The sequence below is a fragment of the Panicum virgatum genome, chromosome 9N (assembly GCF_016808335.1).
Source record: "Panicum virgatum strain AP13 chromosome 9N, P.virgatum_v5, whole genome shotgun sequence".
Classification (NCBI taxonomy): Eukaryota; Viridiplantae; Streptophyta; class Magnoliopsida; order Poales; family Poaceae; genus Panicum; species Panicum virgatum.
In genome coordinates this window covers 9,926,524-9,953,178 of record NC_053153.1, presented here as the reverse complement: position 1 = coordinate 9,953,178, position 26,655 = coordinate 9,926,524, and the positions used below count along the sequence as shown (strand labels likewise).

At 51.7% G+C, this 26,655-nt stretch overlaps 2 protein-coding genes across 6 annotated transcripts; both read left to right on the top strand.

The window, feature by feature from the left end:
- Positions 1-3,642: 3,642 nt before the first annotated feature.
- LOC120691088 (CRAL-TRIO domain-containing protein C23B6.04c-like) lies at positions 3,643-22,153 on the top strand. Its single transcript, XM_039974052.1, has 6 exons — positions 3,643-3,872; positions 20,361-20,453; positions 20,566-20,742; positions 20,860-20,958; positions 21,114-21,359; positions 21,546-22,153. The coding sequence occupies exons 2-6, from the start codon at positions 20,391-20,393 to the stop codon at positions 21,843-21,845; spliced, it is 885 nt and encodes a 294-aa protein (XP_039829986.1). The 5' UTR covers positions 3,643-3,872; positions 20,361-20,390; the 3' UTR covers positions 21,846-22,153.
- LOC120691087 (phosphatidylinositol transfer protein 3-like) lies at positions 3,742-25,819 on the top strand. 5 transcript variants are annotated; one of them, XM_039974048.1, is made up of 7 exons: positions 3,753-3,872; positions 11,874-11,878; positions 23,715-23,818; positions 24,262-24,438; positions 24,511-24,609; positions 24,707-24,952; positions 25,120-25,623. In XM_039974048.1, exons 3-7 carry the CDS (start codon positions 23,756-23,758, stop codon positions 25,420-25,422), a joined length of 888 nt encoding a protein of 295 aa, XP_039829982.1. In that variant the 5' UTR covers positions 3,753-3,872; positions 11,874-11,878; positions 23,715-23,755; the 3' UTR covers positions 25,423-25,623. The 5 variants fall into 5 exon arrangements, with proteins under 5 accessions (XP_039829981.1, XP_039829982.1, XP_039829985.1 ...); XM_039974047.1 differs by lacking the exon at positions 11,874-11,878 and having other exon boundaries at positions 3,742-3,872; positions 23,717-23,818; XM_039974050.1 differs by lacking the exons at positions 3,753-3,872; positions 11,874-11,878 and adding an exon at positions 22,541-22,832 and having other exon boundaries at positions 23,717-23,818; positions 25,120-25,819.
- The last annotated feature ends 836 nt before the right edge of the window (positions 25,820-26,655 follow it).

Sequence of the window (26,655 nt, the reverse complement as noted above, 5' to 3'; positions counted from 1 at the left end):
GCGATGACGTCGTCGTCCTCGGCCAGCGAACTCCCGACCGCACCGCTCGCTGCCGGCCCGCCATTTTTTTCTTCTGTTGAGAGTGTTCTATTAACTACTAGACGATCAGTGTTGTTGAGATCAGGATAGGGCTGGAAACGAGCCGAGCCGAGCCGGGCTCGGCTTGGCTCGCCGAGGCTCGGTGGACGAGCGAGCCGAGCTTGGCCCGGCTCGGTGTTTTCTCGAGCCCGTGGTAGAGGCTCGGCTCGGCTCGTACAAGGCTCGCGAGCCGGCTCGAGCCGGCTCGCGAGCCGTTACACGTAGTAGGGGAGGCAGGGGAGGCGGCCGTCGGGGGCCAGAGGGAGGCCGCCGTCGGGGGCCGGGACGCGCAGGCCAGGGGGTCCTCCACCGACCACCGCCGCCGTTCCCGCCGTCTTGTTCGCGTCGTCGGCCTCGCTCTGTCCTCGCCGCGGCCATCGCCAAGGTCCAGCCGGGGTCAGGCTGTTCCTCGCCGGCGCCAGACGTACCGGCCGCAAGCCCGCAACCCCTCGACGTGCCCGGGTCCAGCCGGGCCGCCTGGGATCCGGGGTGCCTCCCACGACGCTGACAGGGATTCGGGCTCCCGGCGGCCTCCGTTTGCCCCCGCAGCGCCTCCCGCCGAGGAACTCCAGCTTGCAGCTTGGATTCTCCGTGCGTCAGACGGCGGAAGCTTCCACGCATCGGTGGCCACGGTAGAAAGTCGCGAGCACTGAGCATTGCTCTCAAGTCTCAACTCTGCTTCTTGTACTGCAGAATCTTTAGGGTCTCGATCCTCCTCCGCCTTGCCACTTCCGCGCGCGCCGGTGGCGCCATCGTGGTCGGAGCTGCCGTCGGAGGGGAGGCTGCCGTCGCCCGTCGGGGTCCGGGACACGCCACGCACCGGCCAGGAGGAGGCCACCGGCGAGTGCCCCGACGCCCATCTCGCGCGCCTGGCCGAGGGTGCTGGCCGTCGGGGGCCGGTGGTGCGACGACCTGAAGGAGGGCGCAAACACCTGAGGGAGGCGGCGCTTTGGGAGGCGGCGCGAGTGGAGTGGGAGGGAACCAGGGAGACGGCGCCTGAGATCTAAAAGGGTTAGGGTTATTTTCTTAGTGCTGGACTGCTGGATGCCTCACGGGCCATAATGGGTCTCTATTGGGCCGAGCTTCGAGCCGGCTCGCGAGCCGGAGCGGCTCGGCTCGGCTCGGCTCGTTTCAGGCTCGCGAGCCGCTCCGAGCCGAGCCGAGCTGCAACGAGTTCGAGGCGGCTCACGAGCTTCGAGCTATTTTTCCAGCCCTAGATCAGGAGATCAGTGACAGTGTGACACGCACGAGCCTGCCTCAATCAGATTGTTGAATGAGTATTGACACTCCTAACGTCTGACGATCTGAAACTTTTTCATTGGACGGTACGTCGTAATAACTTTTTGGCAAAATAGACAAATTCATCTCCCAACTTTCCACCAAAGGTCAAGTTGGTCCCTCAACTTCTAAATTGGCCAATCTAGTCTCTAAAGTTTCGTTTTTAGGTCATATTCATCCCTTAACTTTTAAATCGGCCAATTTAGTCCTTCAAGTTTCATTTTTTGGCCAAAGTAATCCCTCAAATTCTATTTTTTATATTCATTTCACTATTTTGAAGCACCATAATTTCTCAGGCAGCTTATATTAATGCTTTATATCTATTGTATCTATTTTGTGTTATGTGCTTAATCAATCTATTTATGCGCACGGTAAGTCACTAACTTTTTTTTGCCCAATTGTCCACTTTACTTATCTGATTAGACCAATTATTTTTTAAGAAATATATTTCCAATTAAGTTCAAACTCGGTAATTTGCATGCTTATCCGGATTTCTGCAAGCTAACTATTTTTGGCAAACTTAATATGAGTGCTTACTCTAGACTTACCATATAGTTAAAAAGAAGTAGCAGTCGATCTTTGTAATAAACATACACATAAAAGTATGCGGAAGATGTTAAACATATTTAGATATTTACAAAATGAGCTTCCGAGGGGATGGACCTGATCCAAACATAAAACTTGAGGGACTAGATTAACCGTTTTGAAAATTAAGGGACAAACTTGACCTAAGAACAAAAGTTGAAGGACTGGATTGGTCGATTTCATAGTTGAGGGACCAACTTGACCCTTGGTGGAAAGTTGAGGGACCAAGATGCCTATTTTGCCTAACTTTTTCATTAGACGGTACATCATCATAAATAACCGTTGCAACATCCGAAATCAACCATTTGTAATAAAAAAATATGTATTCAAATAATTGACATCTGATTTGAGGATAGAAAATTCTCACCGCAATATTAATACTCTATTTCATACAACATTCACACAAAACATAAAGAAATAATAATTGCAGCATTGGTGATGGTCTCTCGCAATATGTGTTGAGCGTCCAACAATGAACATATATCGGACGTCTAAGTCTTAGAATAACTGAATGATTATTATGTCTAGCTAAGCTAAGAGCATGTTTACGTCCGCTCCGCGCCAGCTGCGGGCGACGAGGCATGCGCCACAGGAGCAGGTCCCGCTGCTTTGCAGATTCTTGCCCACCCAATTACATCGCGCGCAGTGAGTTTCGCCCACCCCTGCGGGAGTGCGGGTGCGTTGCCAGGCGCCGGTTTGTTTCTCTCTCCTCGTTTCTCACTTCTCCACGTAGATATACGCCCAGTGGCGGAACCAGGATTAAGTCGAACCCCGAGCCGAGTTTTAAGTATAGACGTCCACAAACTCACAGTTCAAAAGATACAGAAAATATAAACGGAAAGATAGATAACATACAAAAAGCGTCATCGCGAAGTAATATATTTATTCTTCTTCAGCAATTGATCCAAGTCCAGAGATAGAAACTACTGTAAAATGAAAAAAAATTGGGCCGAACCCCAGGCCATGGCCCGGGTGGCCTGGGGTGTGCATCCGCCCCTGTATACGCCGGCTATTCGTCCACCATAATACTTGCTCTAACGCAACTAATCAATAACCCTGTTACATTCTCTACCACCTCGGCTACCTTCCACTCCACCGACAGATTTTCCATGGTGCAGCCATGGTGATCTTCTCTCAAAATAAAAAAAAAAGTGTGGAATCGTTTGCTGTCCAGATGGACAGCGAGTCAGCGACAGAAGCCGGTGGTGCAACCGTGCCAGCACTGTTGACGCGACGACATGCGGCAGATAGGCCGTGATCCCGTTGGTTCGTAGGAGGCTCTTTTTGCTCGCTGCGCAATAGCACCTACAAAACGCTGGCGACGGTGATGTGTTGCTAATAAAAAGTCTCCGTTGTTGGATACTAAAATTCGCCATACCAAAATATGGACCTACCAATCTTTTTTTCAAAATTTTGATAATTTTGAAAGAAAATTTGATTATACTAACTAATCGAGTGCTAATAATAATTCTTAAGCTGGGCAGATTTTAATACCCAATAAATCACTCCACGCTCATGGGGACCTTAGCACGCGCGCGCCCCTGCTCGTGTTCCACGCACTGAGGCACCACTGAGGACACGAGGAGAGAAGAGAGGACCGGCGAAAAAAAAAATAGAAAAAAACTCCCAGCTCCCCACACCTCCTCCGCTGACCTCCACGAAAGCCTTCTAGAAGGCCCCCTCCCTTCCTCGGTCTCGGCGCGAGTGCGTTGATTCCTGCGCCCTCCAGAGTAGAGGACCGGCGAGCGTGGTGGAGACTGGCGAGGGAGGAAAGAAAATTCCAGTCCAACTCTAGCGCCGATTCCCTTCACCTCTTCTTCTTCTTCTTCTTCCCCGCAGCGCCGGCCCTCGCCAGGCCCGTCTTGCCGCCAGTGCGCCACGACTCGCAGGCTCGCAGCTCCCTGGGCCGCCTGCCTTCTTTGCGTATCCTGGTATGGAGCCTTTCTCGATCCTCATCTCTGTTCCTGTTTCTGCTGTTGCTCGATTGCAAACTGGTTTGGTAGAGTCCTCTTTTTGTCCTGTGGCATGGAAATCTTATGTTTGTTTGTTGATTCCTTGTGATCGTCCGTCCAAGCCCTTTTGTACGGCTTCTCTGTTATTTCCTCATCATTTCGAAATTTAGATTGTTGTAACTTTTCTAGATTCTTGAATTCTTGATGTGCGGTTCAGTACATAACAAATACTACGAATTTTAAAAAGTCAAAACAACCTACATGCTAGATTAGAGGGAGTATCGTCTTAGTGGTATGAAAGAAAAGACCATCTTTATATCTTAATGAAGCCTCTTAACGAAGAACGTGCCCCGTTCGTAAAAAAGAAAAAAAGGATTATCTTTTGAGGAAAAAGATGGCACCGTGCAGGTTCACCCAACAGCTATAGACTATAGAGACACCGAGATCTTGATGGGGCCTACCTGTGGAACTCATGTTCTTCAGTTCTTGGTTGTATCATACGGTCATTTCGTTTCGTCAGATCTACTATTTCTCGCAGGCAGATGTTAGGTATATGAGCCTATCCCCTTAACTCCAAGTAAGTAACAATCCGGACATTCAGGCCGTGTTTAGATGTTTTGCAAAAAAAATTTGCGATGGAATCTTACTAATTTGAAGTACTAAATAAAGTTTATTTACAAAACTTTTTGTACAGATGGGTTGTAAATTGCGAGATTAATCTAATGATGCTAATTAATCTATGATTAATTAATAATTAGCAGATGGTTACTGTAGCATTACTGTTGCAAATCATGGATTAAGTAGGCTCATTAGATTCGTCTCGCGATTTACAGCCCATCTATGAAAAAAAATTTGTAAATAGACTTCATTTAGTACTCCATGCATGTGTCGAAATATTCGATGTGACATTTTTTTTTTTGCGTTTACGGGATTTATGGGGTGGGAACTAAACATGGCCTCAATAGAGTCAGCTGCTTAATTAAGGCCGTCCTTTTACGAACACAGTCTTACTTTATTGAGTATGTTTTCACGTTTTCGCTGTCAATGTACGTACATATCAGCAAACAGGAACAGTTAAGGGGACATACCACAACTCCAGAACTAAGAGGGTGCTGCCTGTGCCTGCTCATTTCCATACTACTATTCTACTAGTGGATGCCAATTGCCAAATCCAGTGAATTACTTGTCTTTTACATGGTTTTGTCTGGTATTGCTGGTTAACTCCTCAAGGCATGTAAAGGTTATGGCCTAGCTACATAATAACAGAACAAGTACATAATTGTGGATCAGCTAAAGGGGGTGATGTCCTTGCTGTTTTGGTAGTTACTGGAGACAATCGAACACGTCAGTGTATTTATTTTGGTATGCAGAAACGCCGCTCTGCGTAAATATTCTGAAACAGTAGTACTCTGCATAGAACCAGTAATATTTTTTGGAAAGGGAAAACTTTATTGATTTCAAGAGGATACATCAAGGTGATACATCAACTCAAAATGTTCCCGGCCTCTGCCGTAACTGCACACAGCCTAAAAAGAGTTTTAATATAACCAGGTACACTCAGTGTTACATGGACACGGGTGCGGGTGTCGGTGTCCGACTCGGGTGCGGGTGTCCGATTCGTTAGAATTTTTGGGGACACGGCAAATAACACTTGAAATCCGACACGGGTGCGGGGTATCCGACTCGGCAAAAAAATTAAGACACGGGTGTCCGGGTAACACAGGGTACACTAGTGACAGTCAATCCTACGACTAGACCGCCACCCATGAGCCTGGGCAAAAAAAATCCTTGGCCACCTGCGCCAAGAAATGGAGATGCTGCTACAAGGATATTCTGCGAAGAAGGCCGTTGTAGGATAACCCACGTACGTAGCCAACGTGTCGTCAAGTAGATAACCTGCAAAAAGGAAGATTGTTTGTTATCGAACACCACCGCATTCCTGCAGAGCCAAACAGACCAACACAAAGCTGCCGCGCCCACAAGCACTAATGGTTTAAAATCTTTGGGTATTCCATTTAACCAACTTCCATCATATTAGACATATTGCGGGGTTTGGGTAATCCCCAGGCCGCATATACTGTTGCCCATAACATTCTAGTGAACCTGCAGTCAAAAAACAGATGTTGAATTGTTTCATTTTCATGACAGAAACAGCACTGTTGATTTCCTTGCCAGTTTCGTCTCACTAGGTTGTTTTTTTGTGAGAATGACACCCCTCCTGAGATACCATAAGAAGATTTTGATTTTTAGTGGGGTCTTCAGTTTCCAGAGTTTCTTATTCAGGTTTGGGGTATCTTGATGGATTAATCCCAAATAATGTGATTTCACAGAGAAAACACCAGACTGGTCTAAATTTCATCTAAATTCATCTCTCTCCTGTCTTAGTTCTATTCCCTCTAGTCGAGATAGAAGATTGTTCCACAATATCAGCTTGTTACCAATTAGGTCTCTCCGCCAAGATATGTTTAGGATCTGTGTACTTAGTACATCAGCCACCGTATCATGTTTTTTCCTGGCTATATTGTAAAGCTGAGGGTATTGTTCCCGGAGAGTTATATTGCCTAGCCATCTATCCTCCCAAAAACACACTTGTGACCCATCTTTAACTATGAAGGTTCCGAATTTCAGGAAATCCTGTTTCGTTTTCATTAGGCTTGCCCAGAAATGAGAATCTCCGTTTTTCCATTGGACTTGCACAAGTGACTTTGCCCCAATGTACTTATTGCGGATGAGTTGCTGCCATGTACCATCTGTCGTTGGCAGACGATATAACCATTTACAGAGCAAGGCTATGTTTTTTACCTCTAAGTTGTGTATCCCTAAGCCCCCTTGGTCTTTAGGTTGGCACAGGATATCCCACTTGGCTAATCTATATTTTTTTTTTATGCTCGTCACTTTACCAGAAAAATCTAGAACGAAAATAATCCAACTTCTTACGGACCCCTTTCGGGATCTTGAAGAAGGACATCATGTACAACAGTATACTGCTGAGGACCAAATTGATTAATGTCTGTCGTGGTGTGCTAACCCACAGCCGGGTGGCGGAATGCACCCGCCTAAGCCCTAAGGGAGTATGAACTCGAGGGGTAGCTGCGCTTAGTTCGATCTCGGTCTAGAACACAATGAACACCCGCGTTTAGAGTGGTTCGGGCCGCCGAAGCATAACACCCTACGTCCACTGTGTGTTGTATTGCTAGTGCTCCGAGAGCTTGAGAGCCTGTGTGTCCGAGAGCTTGAGCGCCTCCCTTTTATATCTCAAGGAAGGCACGTACATGGCCGTTGGGTCCCCGACAGGTGGGCCCAATCGATGTAGTATAAAATAACATATTGTTCATACATTATGGCGTTGCAGGCGAAGGAGATCTCATTCCCGGATTTCCTTCTGCCCGTGAAGATCCTCCGTCCGGCATATCCATGCCCTGTCTTGTCGAAACGGCGCCAGTGTGTAGCTTGCGGCGTTGCCTGCAGCGTAGCTGAACGGGCCGTGTAGCTTGCGGCGTAGACGGTATGATGAAAAGGTGTCGTGCCGTCGTATCCATTTAATGCGGCAGACGGCTCTGCGCGGATGCGGCGCATGCGGCTGCACCGTGTACCTCGGTAATATGCGGTCTTCAGTGAGGCCTGACAAAGGCTGCCCCGCGTGCCGCGGCGGCAGAGCACGCCTTAAGTACCCGCATTGAATGCGGTGGGTGGGCAAGCCTTCTAGCGGAAGACTCGCGCCCGCGCCTGCGGGACACGTGGCGTCCCCGGACCCCGCCGCGGCGGTATGCTGGTTCTACGTGCGTGGGATGTCCGGACGGACGCGGGGAGGTCCCGGACCCCTATGGGTGGTCCGCGCCCTCGGCTGTTGGCTCGGAGCTTCCCCTCCTCAGGAACACGTGGCGTCACCGGACCCATCCCAGGGCGGGGAGCGGGTCCGGGGCCGTTGGCCCGGTGAGGAAAGAGTCTGACCCGTGGGGCCTGGCTGCTCTGCCCTTTATCGCGTAGTTTCGGATGGCTACGTGAGTCTTGTCTTGCTGCAGTAGGAGTGGGTATCCCTGCTACAGGGTATCGACAGTGGCCCTCGGGCCCATCTCGGGAGAGGGGACGAACCCGCAGGTGGGGCTGCTACTGTGATTTGGCACTGCATAACTTGAAGCCTCAAGCATTAGACTATGCATACTGCAAGAGTCTTGTCCGGCTTTGACCATCCATCGGGTTTTTCGCTGCCTCATCACATCGCAACGGCTTACTGACTCGTGGCCCCCACGCACAGTGGTACACCTAGTCATGCGAGCGACGCTCGGCATTATTGCGGCCGGAGTAAACGAGATTTTTTACCACCAGCGCAGTTTTCGAAAAGCATGGTCATGCCAGCGCTTAATGCGCGCATGTCAGCTTAGCTTCCGCCTCGCTTCGCGCACGGGCGACGGTTCAGATCTCGCCTTTTCACACCTTTGTTTGTTACCCGCCCTCCCTGATAGGTGGGCCTGGCCCCCTTGTCATGGACTGGGCGGTTAACACCACGCGTGAGCGTCGCTTGGGTTCCAGCGACGGTTCCGGGGCGCGCCGGTTGGGTCAGGCTTCATAAAAGGACGAACCGCATACCACGTTTACTTTTCCGCATTCGCCTTCTTCCTTCCAAACCTTTGCGCCCCTTTGCCTTCGAGCCTTCTCCCCCTTGCTCTTCTGCGCAGATTGCTCTTCGCCCTTACAGAAAAATGGCGTCACTCGTCCGTCCCCGCCGGTTCTAGACCGAGGACGAACTGAACGTGGTGCGCCGCTTGCTCGGGTGGAGTTCTCAGGAGACCGCCTGGGGAATCCGAGCGGGTTCGGTTACACTCGGCGATCTGCGCGCCGGGGAATTTGTGCTGTTTATTTCACACATTTCCACCAGCGTGGGGCTGCCGATCTCTTCGTTCCTGCTGTTGTTGCTGGAAGATTTCGGCCTCCAACTCCAGCACCTCACGCCCCATTCCCTCCTCCTGACGTCAATCTTCGTCCATCTATGCGAGATGTTCATGGGGGTGCGGCCCCACGTCATCCTCTTCCACCACTTCTTCGTCCTGGTGAAGTCCGGGAAGGGGAAGGATGAGGTGGGGGCGTACTAATTCCAGACGAGGAGCGACCTGCTGACGCCCTACATTCCCGGCCTCACTGGCGGGAAGTGGGAGCATTGGCGCAAGGAGTGGGTGATCGCCACCACCGAAGCCAACGAGTGCCTCGCCTTGCCGACTAAGGGACCCGCCTCCGACCGCCAGTCCTGGCGGGCTAAGCCGTCCCTGCCGCCGGCGTTCGACCCCGTGCTGAGCAAGATCAGGTCTCTGGTGGAGGGCGGCCTCATCTCGCTACACGTGCTCGGGGATTTCCTGAAGCGCCGGATCGCCCCCCTGAAGCAGCGGTCGCGTCCTGCTTGGAGCTTCACCGGCCCCAACGACTGCAGCAGGACCCACCGCGGAGAGGGGAGCGATCTGACCCAGGAAGCCCTGGAGGTCCTGGTGCGGGCGGTGACGGGGGAGATCTTCGTCCCAGAGCACCTGATCCTTCCCCAGGGTGTCGTTCCTCTTTGCGAGGACTCACGCCTGAGGACTGCGGTGCTGGCCACCCTGCCGACCCTCGACGACGGTGACCTGGCAGAGCGCCAGACCGGAGGCGATCCGGACCGTGGAATCCGGATCCCTGGTGCGTCCGAGGAACAGGCCGTGCCGAGCGCTGCGGGGTCTGGCCCTTCTGCCAAGGGCAAGCAGGCCGTGGCTGGTAGCTTCGCCGCGAGCGGTCCCAGCCAGGCCCGGAGCAGCTCCGGTGCGTCGTCGGGGGAAGCGAGCCGGCGCAGGTTGCACCGCGGCGACGGGACCCCAGTTATGGAGCCCGCCACAAAGCATCAGAGGACCGCTGAGGACGCGGGTCAGGGTAGCTCCTGGGCCCCCGGCTCTCGCGGGACCCCCGGAGTAGCCGCGCCGCTACCACCACCGCCGAGAGATGTCTCCCCCCGGCAGCAACAGCAGTCACGGGTTGCGCCTCCGCCGCCGCCACGGGAGCAGGAGCAGCCACGAGGTGCGCCTCCGCCGCCACCACTGGAGCAGCAGCAGCAGCAGAAGCAGTCGCCGAGCCTCCGTGGGCGCTGGAGACCCGGCGCTTCGGGGTAAGTGTTCTTCCGTTCACTCCCCTTATTCCCGGTGCTTCGCTTTTTGCTGAAGGCTTCTTCTCTTTGTTTGCCAGGGCCTCTCGCCCAGGCAGCTCTTCCACCGCCGCTGGCTCATTAGCGGGGGTCCAGGCGACCGGGGCCTCGGCGGCAACGGCGGGAGCGACGGCGAGCGCGGGGAACTCGGGTATGGCGGCTTTCGCTAACCCGATGGCACCAAACGCGGCGGTGGCCGATGCGCCAGCACGAGGCGCAGCAACGCCCGACGCGGCGGCGGCGGATGCGCCAGTGCCAGGCGCAGCCACACCCGACGCGGTGGCCCCCGAGATCCCAACCACGGCGGCACCGGGCTTGGCGGCAGTGAGCCCGGCGGGGGCTGACGCAGCTACGACGAGCACTTTGGTGCCCGCGGCAGATGCACCAGGTGCTCCCACCCCCAACTCCCCACCTGCAGCAGAGGAGGAGCTGGAGGTAGTTTCTAGTAGGCGGCTCCTGCAGGGTCCCCCAGAGAAGGATGCAGTTCCCCTCCCACGGGTGCTAGTCCGGGTCCAGCGGACCATAGAAGAGGCGATTTCTACTGTCGAGGCAGCCTTCCAGCGGGAGTAGGCGGCCCTGGAGAGCGAGCGCCAGCGCCTCGGCGACTGGCCCATCCACCTGGAGAGGCGCACGAAGGACGAAGCCTCCCATGCTGCGCGTGTTCGGTCCAAACTCGAGGCCGGCCTTGAGTCCTACCGAGCCAGTCTTCGGATGGTGTTCTGCCGGGAGCTCGCGGTGGCGGGGCGGGAGAAAGCCCTGGAGCAGCGGGAGGCGGCCATTGCTAAGGTGGAGGCCAGCCTTATGGCCCAGCGATCCGAGCTCGAGACTCGCAGCCAGGGTCTCGAGATCCGCAAGCAGGAGCTCGACAAGCTCTCTGAGACTCTGCATGGATGGCGCGAGCAGTTGCAGGAGACCGCCAGCAAGCAGGCTGCTGCCGAGATGGAGCTCGAGGAGGATAGGAAGTCCCTTGCAAAGCGGGAATTCCACGCCACCAACATGGAGCTCCAGCTTGCGCGCCAGCGCGAGGCCCTCAAGTTCCTGAAGGAGTCGGCGGCGAAGAAGGAGGCCAAGCTCCAGGAGAGGACCCGCCAGGTGGAGGCGGCCCAAGCAGCACTGGGCGCCCGGGTGCGGGAGGCGGTCCGGAAGCTGCAGGAGGACCAGCGCAAGGGGGCCCAGCGAATCATCGACTGGGCGGTTGAAGCAAGCTCGGCTCTGGTGCCACTCGGACTAAGTCCAATCCAAGTGGCACAGCCCCCAGCTTCACTCGCTGATGCCCTCCCGTTGCTGGACTCCGCTTCAGAGAGACTCCAGTGCCTGGAGCAGGTCCTCGCCGGCCACCTCGAAGCCGAGGGCCGTGGGCTGATCCTGATGGTGGCGGAGCACATTTTTACCTGCCTCCGAAGCCACGACCCCGCCATCTCGCTGGCCCCAGTCGTTGATGGTCCGGTGGCGGAGACTGAAGCTTCCACACGGGAAGGCGTGCGGGAGGTCGTCGACTTCGTCGCTGCTTACTTCAAGCGTGAGCCTGCAGATTCCGGAGCTGGGCCATCACAGCAGTAGCACTTTTGTTTTGTTTTCTGTAGATGTAAAAACATTGTACTTGTTGAAATTTTAAATAGAAGAAAATTTCAACTGAGTTGTTTGTCAGTTGCTGTGGTTTGCGGTATGCAGCACCCCGGCCCCCTGGCCCCCTGGTAGATAGGTTCAGTTATTAGAACCTATCTTCCATCCGAGCCGAGAAGACACTCCGAACCCCCATATGATGTTGACCAAGTGTCCTTGGGCATAGGTGTAGCATAGATTGCAAGTCAAACGAGCGACTTATTCCCTGTATATCAGAAAAAACTACAGAGAGGTAAATCAAACTCGCTGGGATGGTAGTAATGATACTGCAACTTAGCTGTTTGACGCATGCAGAATCGATTCCTGGTGTCTGGCTCAAAGCGAACGCTCCGGGCCCCCTGGGAGACAAGCTCAGTTGTTTTGAGTCTGTCTACCACTGAGACTGGACCTCAATCTGCATGAAGCCTTAAAGCGGATGCCGGGACCCCCTGGTAGGTAGCCTCAATGGTTTGAGGCTAGCTACCACCAGTCAAGGCCTAACCTGCATACCACTCAAAGTCAAAGCTTAGTAGCAGGCCCGCGGGACCTATTCTGAACCGGGCCCCCAAACTAGTATGAGGTCCGGAGCTCCGGGTACGCAGGTCCAGATAGCAAGATGCTTGTTACAGAGTGGTGGAGTGCGTAGGCTTAGGGTACGGGACCAGTCTAAGCGGCCACGTAGGACTCTGGACCATTCCAGGAAACAAGCACCTCTTCTTCAGATCTGGTTCACAGGATCCCGGACCTCTCCTATCAAAGGGTGAGACCATTCTGTCATACTTGATCCTTTGAGATATGAATCCGGACCTGCCATGTAGGACTTAGGAAGCCAACCTTTGAGCTAGAACGAGGTTCGGGTCCCTAATTACCCAGCTCTGGGTACTAGAGCGCTCATTACAAGGTGGTGGAGCGTGTAGGCTTTGGGTGCGGAACCGGCTAATTGGCTACATAGGACTCCAGACCACCCCAGGAAACGAGCACCCCCTCTCTAGAGCAGGTCCTTAGGGGTCCGCACCCCTCTTCCAACATCAAAGGGGGTCCGGACCTGTACGGTAGTCCAGCAATTCAATACAGATCTTAGTTGTAACGGCAAGAGTGAGAGTCCGCGCGGGGGTAAGAAAGGGAAAAAGTTTGTGAATCGGAATGCGAAATAAAATTTTGACACAAAGACAGAACTGGGAGCAAATCTTTCCTTTGCAACTTGATATACATGGCTTGCGCGATGGATGCCAGAGGCCGGATTTATGAGGGCGGACCTCTACCGCTCTGGGCCGCGCGTTAATATTAGCCGGTGGTGCGATGGACGCCAGATGCCGGGTTTACAGGGACGGACCCCCACCGCTCTGGACCGCACGCTAATTCTATCTTATTACAAAGGAAAAGTTCTTTCCCTGCTCTGTCTAAGCGTAAAACTTACGCAGATGCTCTATGTTCCACGGATTGGGGAGCGGCACTCCTTCTGTGGCAAGGCGAACGCATCCGGGTTGGCATACTTCCGTCACCCTGAAGGGACCCTCCCAGCTGGGGGAGAGTTTGTGAAGCCCCGCTCGGTTCAGGATCCGCCTTAGGACAAGGTCCCCAGCCCGGAGCTCACTACTGCGAACGAACCTTTGGTGATAACGCCTGAGCGCCTGGTTGTAGCGTGCATTTTGGATTGCGGCTCGCCACCTTCGCTCGTCAATGAAGTCCACATCGTCACGCCGCAGCTGTTCCTGCATAGACTCGTCAAAAGTTTGGACCCGTGGTGAGCACAGGTGAATTTCCGGGGGAAGGCATGCTTCAGTCCCGCAGACCAGGAAGAATGGGGTCTCCCTGGTGGCTCGGCTGGGCGTGGTCCGGTTGCCCCATAGCACACACGGAAGCTCATCAACCCACTTGGCACCATGCTTCTTCAAGCAGTTATAGGTGCGTGTCTTGAGTCCCCTGAGGATCTCGGCATTCGCTCTCTCGACCTATCCATTGCTGCGGTGATGTGCCACGGACTCGAAGCATAGCTGGATGCCATTGTCCTCGCAGTACTCTTGGAAGAGTCTGCTTTTGAATTGGGTCCCGTTGTCCGCGATGATACGGTTTGGGACGCCAAATCTGCACACAATGGACTTGAGGAATGCGACTGCTGATTTTTTAGTGATGTTCACCACAGGGGTAACCTCTAGCCACTTTGTGAACTTGTCAATGGCGACGTAGAGGAACCGGTATCCGCCGACGGCCCGGGGGAATGGCCCCAGGATATCCACGCCCCATACGACGAATGGCCATGAGGGCGTGATCATTTGCAGAGCCTGAGCCAGTGTGTGTATTTGCTTTGCATGGAATTGGCATTCTTTGCAGGACTTTACCAGCTCTGCTGCATCCCGAAGTGCTGTCGGCCAGTAGAAGCCATGCCGAAAGGCCTTACCAACAAGTGTGCGAGATGAGGAATGACTTCCACACTCGCATCCATGGATCTCCGCGAGCAACTCGCGGCCCTCTTCCTGGGAAATGCACCGCATGGGGATACCATTGGCGCCACGGCGGTAGAGATCCCCTTCTACCACCGCGTAGCATTTAGCCAATCATACTATGCGCTCAGCGGACACATCGTCATCAGGAAGGATATTGTCTTTCAGGTAGTCCCGGATCTCGGAGATCCATGCATCGGGACCTCCCTGAGTAGGTGGGAGTGGCTCTATGAGGTCTCCAGGGTTCTCAACAGAGCACACAACCCAGGGCGGGCATCACAGATGGAATGCCGCTGGGACCGCTAGCTTCGAGGTGCTAGCTTGATCCCCTTCACCCAGTTCGGCCGGCTGAGCGGTAGGTCTCACCAACCGTCTTTCGAAGACGCCCTCGGGCACAGATGCCCAGGTAGATGCTCTTGCGGAGAGACCATCTGCTGCTGAGTTGAATTCGCGGGGAACATGTTGCAGTTCCAAGGCTTCGAAATCCTTCTCGAGCTTCCTCACGTGAATGAGGTATGCCGCGAGCTGGGGTTTGTTGCAGCTGCAATCCCCCCGGACCTACTTGATGATGAGCTGAGAATCTCCCTTCACCAGGAGATGCCGGATCCCCAGAGACAGGGCTTGTGTCAGGCCAAAGATCAATGCTTCGTACTCTGTCATGTTGTTGGTGGCCTTGAACTCAAGGTGCACCATGTACTTCAATTGATTTCCGCTTGGGTCAATGAGGACCACACCAGCTCCGGCCCGCTGCTCACGGACGGACCCGTCGAAGAAGAGTGTCCAATGGGGCTCGGTGAAGACTGGTGTTCTGATTTCCGGCTCTGGGGGTCCGACGTTGGTGTCCAGCTGGAATTCAGTCAACTCTGCTGCCCACTTGGCGATGTTGCCCGTGGCGTTGGAATTGTGCAGGATCGCTCTCAGTGTATAAGTGGTCACTACAACAACCCTGTGTGCCTGAAAGTAATGGTGCAGTTTCCTGGACGCAATAAGTATGGCATAGATAAGCTTATGCGTCTCAAGATACCTGGCCTTCGCCTCGTGAAGTACTTCGCTGACATAGTAGACTGGCTTCTGGATGGTCTGGACCCTGGCCACCGGGTCCGGCTCGTCCTTGTCCACCACGTCAGGTCCTTGGGCCCCCAGCGGTTCTGGGTCCCACTGGGTCGAGGCTCCTCCGGACCTTCAGACAGAGGAGTGGCCCGGCTCACCATCCTTGGTCGGAGGGACCCTGGTGTCCCCCTGGCGGGCTTGCTCCGTCCTCTCGGCCACCAGCACCATGCTGACCGCCTCTGCAGACGCAGCAAGGTATAGAAACAACGTCTCACCTGGCTCTGGAGCCACCAATACTGGCAGTGAGGTGAGATGCTGCTTCAGTTCCTGGAAGGCTTGCTCAGCCTCTTCAGTCCAAGAGAATGGACCGGACCTCCTCAACAGCTTGAAGAAGGGGAGGGCCCTCTCAGCCAGCCTCAAAATGAAGCAGCTAAGAGCGGCCAGAGATCCAGTGAGCTTCTGGACGTCCTTGATGCGGCCAGGAGGCCTCATCGCCTCGATCGTCTTGATCTTGGCTGAGTTTGCCTCGATGCCTCGATGTGAGACCAGGAAACCTAGCAGCTTCCCTGCCGAGACACCGAGCATGCACTTCTCGGGATTCAGCTTCGTGCGCGTGGCGCGTAGTCGGTCGAAGACGAGGGACAGGTCCTCAACTAGTGTTGACCCTACCTTAGTCTTGACCACAATGTCATCAACATACACCTCAACAATATCTCTAATTAGGTTACAGAAAGTTTTATTCATAGCTCGTACAAACGTGGGTAAGGCATTCCGCAGACCATATGGCATGACAATATAGCAATAAAGTCCATCCACTGTTATAAAAGCAGTATGCTTCCTATCCTCTCTAGACATCTGAATCTGCTGGAAACCAGAGTATGCATCTAGGAAAGACAAAAGGTCACACCCGGAGGTGGAGTCCACGATCTGATCGATGCGTGGAAGAGGATAGGGGTCTCTAGGACATGCCTTGTTGAGGCTGGTGTAGTCGATGCACATCCGAAGCTTCCCGTTGGCCTTTGGGATGATGACCGGGTTGGCCAACCACTCAGGGCGGTGGACCTCCTCGATGAAGCCAGCGTGTTGCAGCTTGCGGTCTTCTTCATGGATGAAGTTCTGCCGCTCCACGGACTGCTTCCGAGGTTTCTGGCGTACCGGCGTGGCGTCGGGGTAGATTCTTAGATGGTGCTCGATCACTTCCCTGGGGATCCCGGGCATCTGTGATGGTTTCCAGGCGAACACGTCCACATTTGCCCGGAGGAAAGTGATGAACGTGTCTTCCTATTTCTCCTCCATGTTTCCCGCGATGCGGGTCGTCCTGGAGGAGTCCGCTCCGATCTGCACGGTCTTCACGGGAACATTGTCCGGATCGGACGGCTGAACCTTAGGTGACTTTGCAGGCGCCCTGGCTCGCGAGGTGGATGGGTCCTCCTCGGAACGTGCAGCCTCTGCCGCCAGAGCATGCAGTTTCTCAACTGCAGCGACGGCAGAGGTGCGGTCACCCCGCACGGTGATGACACCTGCAGGGGAAGGCATCTTCATGACCAAATACCCGTAATGGGCAATGACCATGAAGCGGTAGAGAGTCGGCCTGCCAATGATGGCATTGAACGGGAGGTTCACCTCCGCAACATCGAACTGGACACTCTCTGTGCGGAAGTTCTCCTCGGTCCCGAACGTGACCGGCAGAGTGATGCTCCCCAGAGGGAACACTGGATATGGGCCCACTCCAGAGAATGGGCGAGAGGGAGTCAGCTTGGACTCCGGGATCTGCAGCTGCTTGAACACTGCATAGCTGATGACGTTGAGGCCAGCCCCACCGTCTATCAGCACGTGATAGAGTCTGACGTTGGATATGACAGGGCGGTGACTTGAGGTAGTACACCAGCCCCGGCCATGTTCTCCGGGCAGTCAGATGGCCCGAAAGAGATGGTGGTGTCCCTCCACCTGTGGTACGGCACCGCCTTCGGGACCCCCGGCTTCGCCGAAAGGACCTCTCGGCAAAGGGTCTTCACGTCCCGCCGGGAGACAAGCTCCCAGCTTCCGCCGTACATTACGTACAGCTTCTTGCGGCGCTCCTCACTGTCGGAGTCGGAGTTGTCGTGGCGGTAAACGCCCTTCAGCTCGCTAACAGGGGATTGGTACCCCAGCTCCTTCCCCCCGGCAGCGGTCTCACTGTCGGAGACTTTCTCCTTGCCAGACCGCTGGCGAGGAGGGGGTGAGCCGTCCTTGGAGGGCGGCTCACACCGCCCACTGACCCGCTTCGCGAGTTTCTAGATCTCGCGGCAGTCAGCAGCGCTGTGGCGAGCGGTGGGATGCACTGGGCATGAACCACCACTACCGCCCTGCGGGCGCGGGCGCTTGCCGTTCACATTCTGGCCCCCAGCTGCCGCTGCTGCAGCTGGTGCTACTGCCGCAGCAACTGGGGTTCCAGCCTGGGGTCCCCCGCGACCGCGGTTCTTGTTCTTCTTTTTCTTGCCACCGCCCTGAACGGTGGCTCCGGAGCCACCATCCTCGGCGACTCCGCCTTGGGGGGCTGAGTGCCATGCGCGGCCCTGAGCGGCCCTGGCACACTTGTCAGCCAGGGAGAAAAGCGTGGTGACGCTTTCCACCTCGTGCGTCGCCAGTTTCTCGAGCATCTTCTCATCACGTACCCCCTGACGGAAAGAAGTAATGATAGACGCGTCAGAGATACGAGGAATGGTACCTCGTACCTTGGTGAAGCGCGAGATGAATGCCCGGAGCGTCTCTCCGGGTTTCTGCCTCACGGCGTGGATGTGAGCCTCCACACCATGCTGCTGGTATGCACTGGCGAAGTTCGCAGTGAACCTCGCACAGAGCTCCTCCCAGGACTGAATCGTCCCAGGAGTGAGGTTCATGAGCCAAGTCCGGGCTGGCCCGGTCAAGGCTACATAAAAGTAGCTCGCCATGACAGCGTCGTTGCCACCAGCTGCTGTGATGGCGGTGACGTACACCTGCAGGAATTCCGACGGATTAGTGGTACCGTTGTACTTCTCCGGCAGGTGCGGGCGGAACTTGGACGGCCAGGCCACCGCGCGGAGATGATCCGCGAGTGTGGCGCATCCGACCCCGGCAACCGGGGCAGGCGCTGGTGCCCGGGCTTTTCCCGGAAGCTTGGGTGCCGCTGCATCCAAGTCGGCGTTGAGATTGCGGCCCTCGATGTTGAGGCGGCATTCTCGCGCCCTTTCGAGGGAGACGCGGGCGTCCTCACCCGCACGCCTGCGGTTAAGCTCCGCCCGCAGGTCTTCTGTTCGCGCACTCACAGTGGGGGAGTGCACGGATGTCGACGCACCGCCCTGGCTTCGGTGGTAGGGTACCACCGCATTGCCGGGCGGAGGTCGTTGCCCAGTCCTTGCAGAACTGGGGGAGGCCTGAGCCAGGTGGAGGAGACGGTCAACGTCGTCCCGCTACTGCCTCAGAGCGTCTGGTGAAGCTGCAGCAGCCGGAGGGTTGCGGAGCAACTCCCTAGCTGCCGCCAGCGCCCCGCCGCTCGCAGCTTGTGAGCGGGCCTTTGACGGGCGCCCTGACACTCGCTGATGTGCAGCGTGCGCCGCTGCTGACGGCGGCTGCTCCACGGGCACGGTTGCCCCCGGCGCAGGAAAGCAAGAGTTGCGTGGCGCGGATGATGCCACACCCTCCGCCATCTCCACGGCGTCATCGTGGTGAGAGTGCTCCACCACACATACCATGGAGACAAGGATGAGATGAACTAAAACTCGCTGAACCCCCTACCTGGCGTGCCAAATGTCATGGTGTGCTAACCCGCAGCCGGGTGGCGGAAGGCACCCGCCTAAGCCCTAAGGGAGTATGAACTCGAGGGGTAGCTGCGCTTAGTTCGATCTCGGTCTATAACACAATGAACACCCGCGTTTAGAGTGGTTCGGGCCGCCGAAGCGTAATACCCTACGTCCACTGTGTGTTGTATTGCTAGTGCTCCAAGAGCTTGAGAGCCTGTGTGTCCGAGAGCTTGAGCGCCCGTGTGCAGCGAGCGCCTCCCTTTTATATCTCAAGGAAGGCGCGTACATGGCCGTTGGGTCCCTGACAGGTGGGCCCAATCGATGTAGTATAAAATAACATACTGTTCATACATTATGGCGTTGCAGGCGAAGGAGATCTCATTCCCGGATTTCCTTCTGCCCGTGAAGATCCTCCGTCCGGCATATCTATGACCTGTCTTGTCGAAACGGCGCCAGGGTGTAGCTTGCGGCGTTGCCTGCAGCGTATCTGAACGGGCCGTGTAGATTGCGGCGTAGACGGTATGATGAAAATGTGACGTGCCGTCGTATCCATTTAATGCGGCAGACGGCTCTGCGCGGATGCGGCTGCACTGTGTACCTCGGTAATATGCGGTCTTTAGTGAGGCCTGACAAAGGCTGCTCCGCGTGCCGCGGCGGCAGAGCACGCCTTAACTACCCGCATTGAATGCGGTGGGTGGGCGAGCCTTCCAGCGGAAGACTCGCGCCCGCGCCTGCGGGACACGTGGCGTCCCTGGACCCTGCCGCGGCGGTATGCTGGTTCTACACGCGTGGGAGGTCTTGGACCCCTATGGGGGGTCCACGCCCTCGGCTGTTGGCTCGGAGCTTCCCCTCCTCAGGGACACGTGGCGTCACCGGACCCGTCCCAGAGCGGGGAGCGGGTCCGGGGCCGTTGGCCCGGTGAGGAAAGAGCCTGACCTGTGGGGCCCGGCTGCTCCGTCCTTTATCGCGTAGTTTCGGATGGCTACACGAGTCCTGTCTTGCTGCAGTAGGAGTGGGTATCCCTGCTATAGGGTACCGACAATGTCAGTCGGCCACCAGTTGAGAGATTTTTCCCTTTCCAACTGCTTAACCGCTTTTCAATTCTTTCTAGGACCTTCGTCTGTTAGACAATCTCCTATAGTGAATAGGAATTCCTAGATACTTAATTGGGAAAGTACCAGGGTTACACCTGAACAGTTCCATGTACTGATTTTCACAGTTCTTTGCTTGGCCAAAGAACCAGTAATATGCAACTATATTCTGTTATTTCTTTTGGAGGACATATTCTGTTATTTCTGATGTTTGCATTGGAATAAGTAAATTTCATTCAAGTGTATTGCTTTGCAACTGGCATAATCACTGTTTTGTACTTTTGCATTATGTCTTTGGGATTGAATTTGGTCTGCTGCTAGTCATTTCTATACAAAAAAAAAATCACTACATGTGCCATCCATTTTAGGGTTGAGCGACGCTGGTAGTGAAAGGAACCATGTTTAGGAGAAAGCACGCCTCTCATTTCGATTCTACTGATGCAGATCAGCGAAAAGCAAAGGTAATTTCTAAACATAAGATTGTGGAACTGTTAGAAATACAAAATACATGGCTTTAAACTGCAGCATTGTGTTTCCTTATCAATTTCTCACACAACCACCACGAACGAGCAGATCAATGAACTGAAATCTGCACTAGGGCCTTTGTCCGCCCGAGGTGAGAAGTACTGCAGTGTAGCATGCTTGGCAAGATATCTAGAAGCCCGCAACTGGAATGTTGCTAAGGCTAGAAAAATGTTGGAAGAAAGTCTCAAGTGGAGAGCAGCTTACAGGCTGGAAGATATTCGATGGGTATATCTGTTCTTTCTCATAGTCCTTGGCTATTTACATGTTAGCATGTATTGCGCAAGTTATATTATTTTCTGATTCTTGACCAGGTGATTTGACATCATTTTAACTGCCTTTTAGCCTGAAGTTTCTGTTGAATCAGAAACAGGTAAAATGTACAGGGCAAGTTTTCAAGATAGAGAGGGGAGACCTGTTCTTGTTATGGCACCGGCAAAGCAGGCAAGATAGAAGTCCTTTTTAAAAAAAAAACTATTATACCCTTGATATTGTCTTGTTCTCTTTGGAAAACACTTTCTGTCTCTAAGGCAAGGTCATATTTTATCTGAGTAATTCGTCAAAAAAATATTTATCTGTGTATTGTTTTTGAATTTCAGAATACATCGTCACACGAGGGGCAGATACGGTTCCTTGTATATACTTTGGAGAATGCTGTCCTGAACCTGCCTGAAGGTCAAGAGAAAATGGTCTGGCTGATAGACTTCACAGGATGGACAATGGCAAATGCTGTGCCCATAAAGACTGCCCGAGAATCTACAAATATCCTGCAAAATCATTACCCTGAGAGGCTGGCCGTTGCATTGCTATTTAATCCCCCGAAAGTATTTGAAGCGTTTTGGAAAGTAAAGGCTCTTAGTCTTCCCCCAATGTTACGTATGTCTATATTCACTAATATTATTCGTTTGAAAAAATATTTTCAAGTTCAATCAAAAAAATATTTACAAATATTCAAAACAAAAATACGGAGTAGCAATAGAGAAAAATGGTGCTGTTTTCTTTTGCAACCTAAATGTCGCAAATTCTTTCAGGTTGTCAAGTATTTCCTTGACCCAATATCGATAGAGAAGGTGAAGTTCGTGTACCTGAAGGATGAGGAGAGCATGAAGGTCATGCACAAGTACATTGACCCGAAAGTCATTCCTGTTGAGTTTGGGGGCAAGAACGTTGTGGTTTACAACCATGAGCAGTACTCTGAGTTGATGACAAAAGATGACATCAAAACTGCTAACATCTGGGGAGAAGATGCAAAAACTGACCATGTTAATCATGTCATCAGTGGGCCCTTGGTTCCTGAGGTCACCCCTCTGCCGTCATTACTTACTACTTAAGCCTGTTATGGAGTGTCAACCCCTCCTGTGACAAGAGTTGCTATTTCGTATACCTTTCAAGGAAGGAAATAGACAGGTAGTGGAATGTTGAGTTGTTGACACTTGACAATCAAACAGAAATGAATGAATAACAAATAATGTATTACTTGGTCATACTCAAACCTGTTCATGTAATCAAACGGTATACCCAGAGTCCAGACGATTCTACTTCAAGAGAATTTCATCTTTGGTGATTGGGAATCGGTCAGACCCCCAACCCCAAAAGAATGAAGGGTATAATATTTCGGCAAATTTGGTCGAATTTTACTCTTTTTTGCCATCCCAGTAAATGAAGTTATATTGATGTCATATGAGGCCAAGACAACCACATCAAATCTGAACAAATTTAAACCGCACTTGGATTATTTTTTCAAAATTTAAATGTAGCCTAGACCAATCTGTTTTCTCATTCATGCCAAAAACGGCCCTGAAGCTTAACCGCCCTGGCCAAGCCAAGAGGCCACCACACACAGTCGATCGGGATTCAGTCAATATAACTTGCGCTAAAAGACACCGTAGCGCGAACGGCGACCGCGCCTGCGCGCTTGCGGTGCGGCGGCTCTGGAAGCACAGATGAGAACAATGTGAGCTGCATGAGTATACAAATACGTAGAAAAAATCTTTTTTTTGAAAGAAATACGTAGAACAAATCTAGAGGCCCGCCACAGACGGTTGACTAAACCCTTTTCTCTCCTGGCAAAGTGCCAAGCGCGTGTGATTCCATTTCGGAGGGCGGTGGCCGGTGTGCGTTGATTCCTGCGCCCCCGAGAGGACAGGAGGAGAGGACCAGCGAGCCCGGCGGGGAGGCAGGAAAGTGCCAGTCAACCTCTAGCGCTTCCCTTTCTCCTTTTCTTCTCCACCGCGGCGACGGGCCTGGTCAGGTCGATCTGTCTTGCCGCCATTGCGGTGATTCGCATCTTCGTCCTGCCGGGCGCCGCGCGTATCCTGGTACGGACTACGGAGCCTTTCTTGATCCCCCCCCCCCCCCCCCTTGTTTCCGTTCGCGGTCTTGCCGTCTGCGTGGATTGCTGGAAGGTTTGGTGGATTCGTTGCCGGCTTGTGAGCCAAAGTCCCTGTTCTGCTACAATCCTGCTTTTCTGTTCTTTGTTTGTAGAAATTTATGCCGTAAGTTGTATGGACAGGATCATCTTTGAGGGGAAAGATGTGCTGGTTGAGAATTAGGAGATCTCGATGCCTGTTCGATCGATGTTCTTGTTTGTATCTATTATGTTAATTTGTTAGATCTAATATTCTTCTTCAATTCGAGTTCATGGATATAGGTTACGAGAAACAGCCTTTTCTCTTTGCCTAGGGATTATAGGAACCGGGAAAAAATATCAATGGTGTCATCCCAGTTAATCATCATAATTAAGTTTGTCATTTTCGCTGATACTTTCAGTATCAGTAGAAAATTTCAGATGGGAGTCAAGGGGACATAAAGTATGTAGTAAGTAGATGCTGCTATCACCTGCTTATTTCCATATTCTAATTGAATGCCAATACTAAATCACTTATTGCCTTTCTTGTCATTGCAAGCTCTGGCCTACAGAATAAAAGAAAATTACTTAGTAGCACATATAGTTTCTTCCAGGATAGAAACACTCGAACACGTCTAGGCTATTTACAAATTCAGAATGGGGGCCAATTCCTGGTTATGGTCTATTCTTCATTTTTTTTCCTTCATTTCTTTTTATAAGGAAAGCATAAAATTCATCCAGACTCCAACATTATATAACTAAATATTCTGACAACAAGTAACTCCACAGTGTCTAACTTTGGTTTATGTGTTTTATTCTCTATTGCTTAAAATTTATCTTTTTTCTTACCAACAGCATCATCAGGGTTGAGCATATTTGAGAGTGGAAGAAATCATGTTCAGGAGAAAGCATGCCTATCATTTCAACTCCAGTGATGCTGAGCAAAGACAAGCAAAGGTGACTGTTATAATTGTCTTCTCATCACAAGTTTTTGTTCATACTGAGGTTTTCCTTAAGCGTTCTATTTGAAATTTGTTTATACGTAGAAGCCCACACTGAATCTCTCTAGGAGTACGTGTTTCATCAGCACATGAGCACTTTGTTCATCTACTCACACTTTTTTTTGCTGCAAATGAAACACCACAGTACCCTTGCCCATCAGAGCTCGCATACCTTTTGATGTTCGTGTATTGCACTTAGTGCCAGTTCAGGCGAACCTTTCCATTTTAATAATTTAAGTATCCATAAATAGTTGGATGATATTGTCATAAAGAGAACTGCTTTTGGACCTTCATCTGTTTAAGCTTAGCAAATGGTTTTAATTTCTACAAAGATCTCCCTCCCTCCCTCCCTCATCTTGTCGATTTCTCACTTACTTGGTAATCCTCTCCTATGAGCAGATAAATGAATTAAAATCCGCATTTGGGCCTTTGTCTGCCCGCGGTGAGAAGTACTGCAGTGAAGCATGTTTGATAAGATATCTAGAAGCCCGGAACTGGAATGTTACCAAGTCGAAAAAAATGCTGGAAGAAAGCCTCAAGTGGAGGGTAGCTTATAGGCCGGAGGATATTCGCTGGGTAAATGTGCTCAAGTTACTTTGTTCTCTGAACCCTAGCCAGGTGATCAAACAAATGCTAACTGCCTTTTAGCCTGATGTTGATGTTGAAGCGGAAACTGGCAAAATGTACAGGGCAAGTTTTCGAGATAGAGAGGGAAGAACCGTTGTAATTATGAGACCTACAAAGGAGGCAAGGCGTCCTCTTTTGAACAGCCTTTCCTCCTTTTTGCCTCCTTCCTAAAAATCATCAGCTCAACATTCACCTGTATGGTTTTCTCGAATTTCAGAATACAACGTCCCATGATGGGCAAATCCGGTTTCTTGTATATGTTTTGGAGAATGCAATCCTGAGCCTTCCTGAAGGTCAAGAGAAAATGGTATGGCTGATAGACTTCACAGGATGGACAATGGCCCATGCCACGCCTATAAAGACTGCTAGAGAATCTACAAGCATCCTGCAAAATTATTACCCTGAGAGGCTGGGTATTGCATTTCTGTTTAATCCCCCAAAAGTATTTGAAGCTTTTTATAAGGTAAAGGCTCCCAACCCTGCCCCTTTCGTAAATTTAGTATCTGTGTTTTATTTTATTCACAAAGATACGAAATCTATCTGTAGATTTGATACAGAAAAAATGTTCATATTTCTTTTATTATTTTCCATATTCTAATTTTAGCGTCTGAAATTCTTCGATCCTTTCAGGCTGTCAAATATTTCCTTGACCCGAGATCAATCGAGAAGTTGAACTTCGTGTACCTGAAGGATGAGGAGAGCATGAAGGTCCTGTACAGGTGCATTGATCCGGAGGTCCTTCCGGTGGACTTCGGAGGGAGGAACAATGTGGTGTATAACCACGAGGAGTACACCAAGTTGATGCTGGAAGATGACAACAAAACCTCAAGCTTCTGGGCAGATGACGCGAAACCTGCTAACCGTGTCGCCAATGGGACCTTGGTTGCCGATGTCAGGCCTCAGTCGTCGCTAATTGCTGCTAAAGCCAGTTGAGGAGTATCAGCCTGTTCTGACGGGAGATATTCGAATAGCTTTAATGGAAGAAATAGGTAAGTTGAGGTGCTAATACAATGTTCATAGTGAAGAGAAAATAAACGAAGTAACAAAATAGATATTACTTGTTCATAGTGCTCGAACGTTTTATCTACTATACACTGAGTTGTAACCAGAGGATGTTCTTCATGGGTTATTGGATGCCGGAAGGCCCAAAAGAAATGGTGTACATGGTAGGAGGCTGGAAGTGCAGCCCAGTTACTGTACTTCAATCATTCTAGGTACGCCGTGTTACTAGGCGTCCAAATGCTCGATACACAGGGCGTGCATGTTCTGAACCAAATTATAAACACGCTCGTTGCATAAAAAAATGCAACTTGATTCATACTTTAAAGTACTTCAGCTGTGCAGATGTTTTTTGTCAGCTACAATCAATTAACCATGTGAGAAACTCGATCAAGTTTAGGTCCTGTTTGGTTCCAAACTTCTTTCAGAAGTCTCTATCACATCAAAAGAAATTTTACTATTTTATAGTATTAAATAAAATCTGTTTATAAATATTTTTTGACAGCTGAGTGCTTTTTCGCGAGACGAATCTAATGAGCCTATTTAATTCACAATTTGCTACAGTAATGCTACAGTAACCATTCGCTAATCATAGATTAAGATACACCATTAGATTCGTCTCGCAGTTTAGCTCCAGGATTCCGCAGTTAGTTTTATAATTAATCTTTATTTAATACTTCTAAATACTAAAAAGTCTCTGGGATTTTTTTTAAAGTTCTTGTTCCTAAACACCCCCTACTAAGGTTGTCCGGCACAACCTTACATAAATTAATTATCTTGCATGTTTCTCTTCTGTCTGACTCTGAGTACTATTTTTTTCAAAGCCTCCCTGCGTGAAAATGGCATAGAGCAGAGTATGCGGTGTGCCGGTGTCGCAAACCACTCATGAGAGCAGTGAGAACGGCTTTGTCCGACGCCCACAGGCCGCAGCGGCAGGCCTGGCAGAACAGAACAGATCCAGGATCTCGTACCGAACGAGTAGGGGGTGTTTTGAAACAGAGACTTTAAAGAAAGTCTCAGAGATTTTTTTGTATTTAGAAGTATTAAATAAATATTAATTATAAAACTAACTGCAGAACCCTGGAGCTAAACTGCGAGACGAATCTAATACGGTATCTTAATCCATGATTAGTGAATGGTTACTGTAGCATCGCTGTAGCAAATTAT

Bases quoted from the DNA above. Each gene is read 5' to 3' on its own strand.
- LOC120691087 (XM_039974050.1), top strand. From the start codon at position 23,756: ATGTTCAGGAGAAAGCATGCCTATCATTTCAACTCCAGTGATGCTGAG. The intron at 24,439-24,510 runs GTAAATGTGCTC...ACTGCCTTTTAG, and splicing joins GGCCGGAGGATATTCGCTGG to CCTGATGTTGATGTTGAAGC. The intron at 24,610-24,706 runs GCAAGGCGTCCT...CTCGAATTTCAG, and splicing joins TTATGAGACCTACAAAGGAG to AATACAACGTCCCATGATGG.
- LOC120691088 (XM_039974052.1), top strand. From the start codon at position 20,391: ATGTTTAGGAGAAAGCACGCCTCTCATTTCGATTCTACTGATGCAGAT. The intron at 20,743-20,859 runs GTATATCTGTTC...ACTGCCTTTTAG, and splicing joins GGCTGGAAGATATTCGATGG to CCTGAAGTTTCTGTTGAATC. The intron at 20,959-21,113 runs GCAAGATAGAAG...TTTGAATTTCAG, and splicing joins TTATGGCACCGGCAAAGCAG to AATACATCGTCACACGAGGG.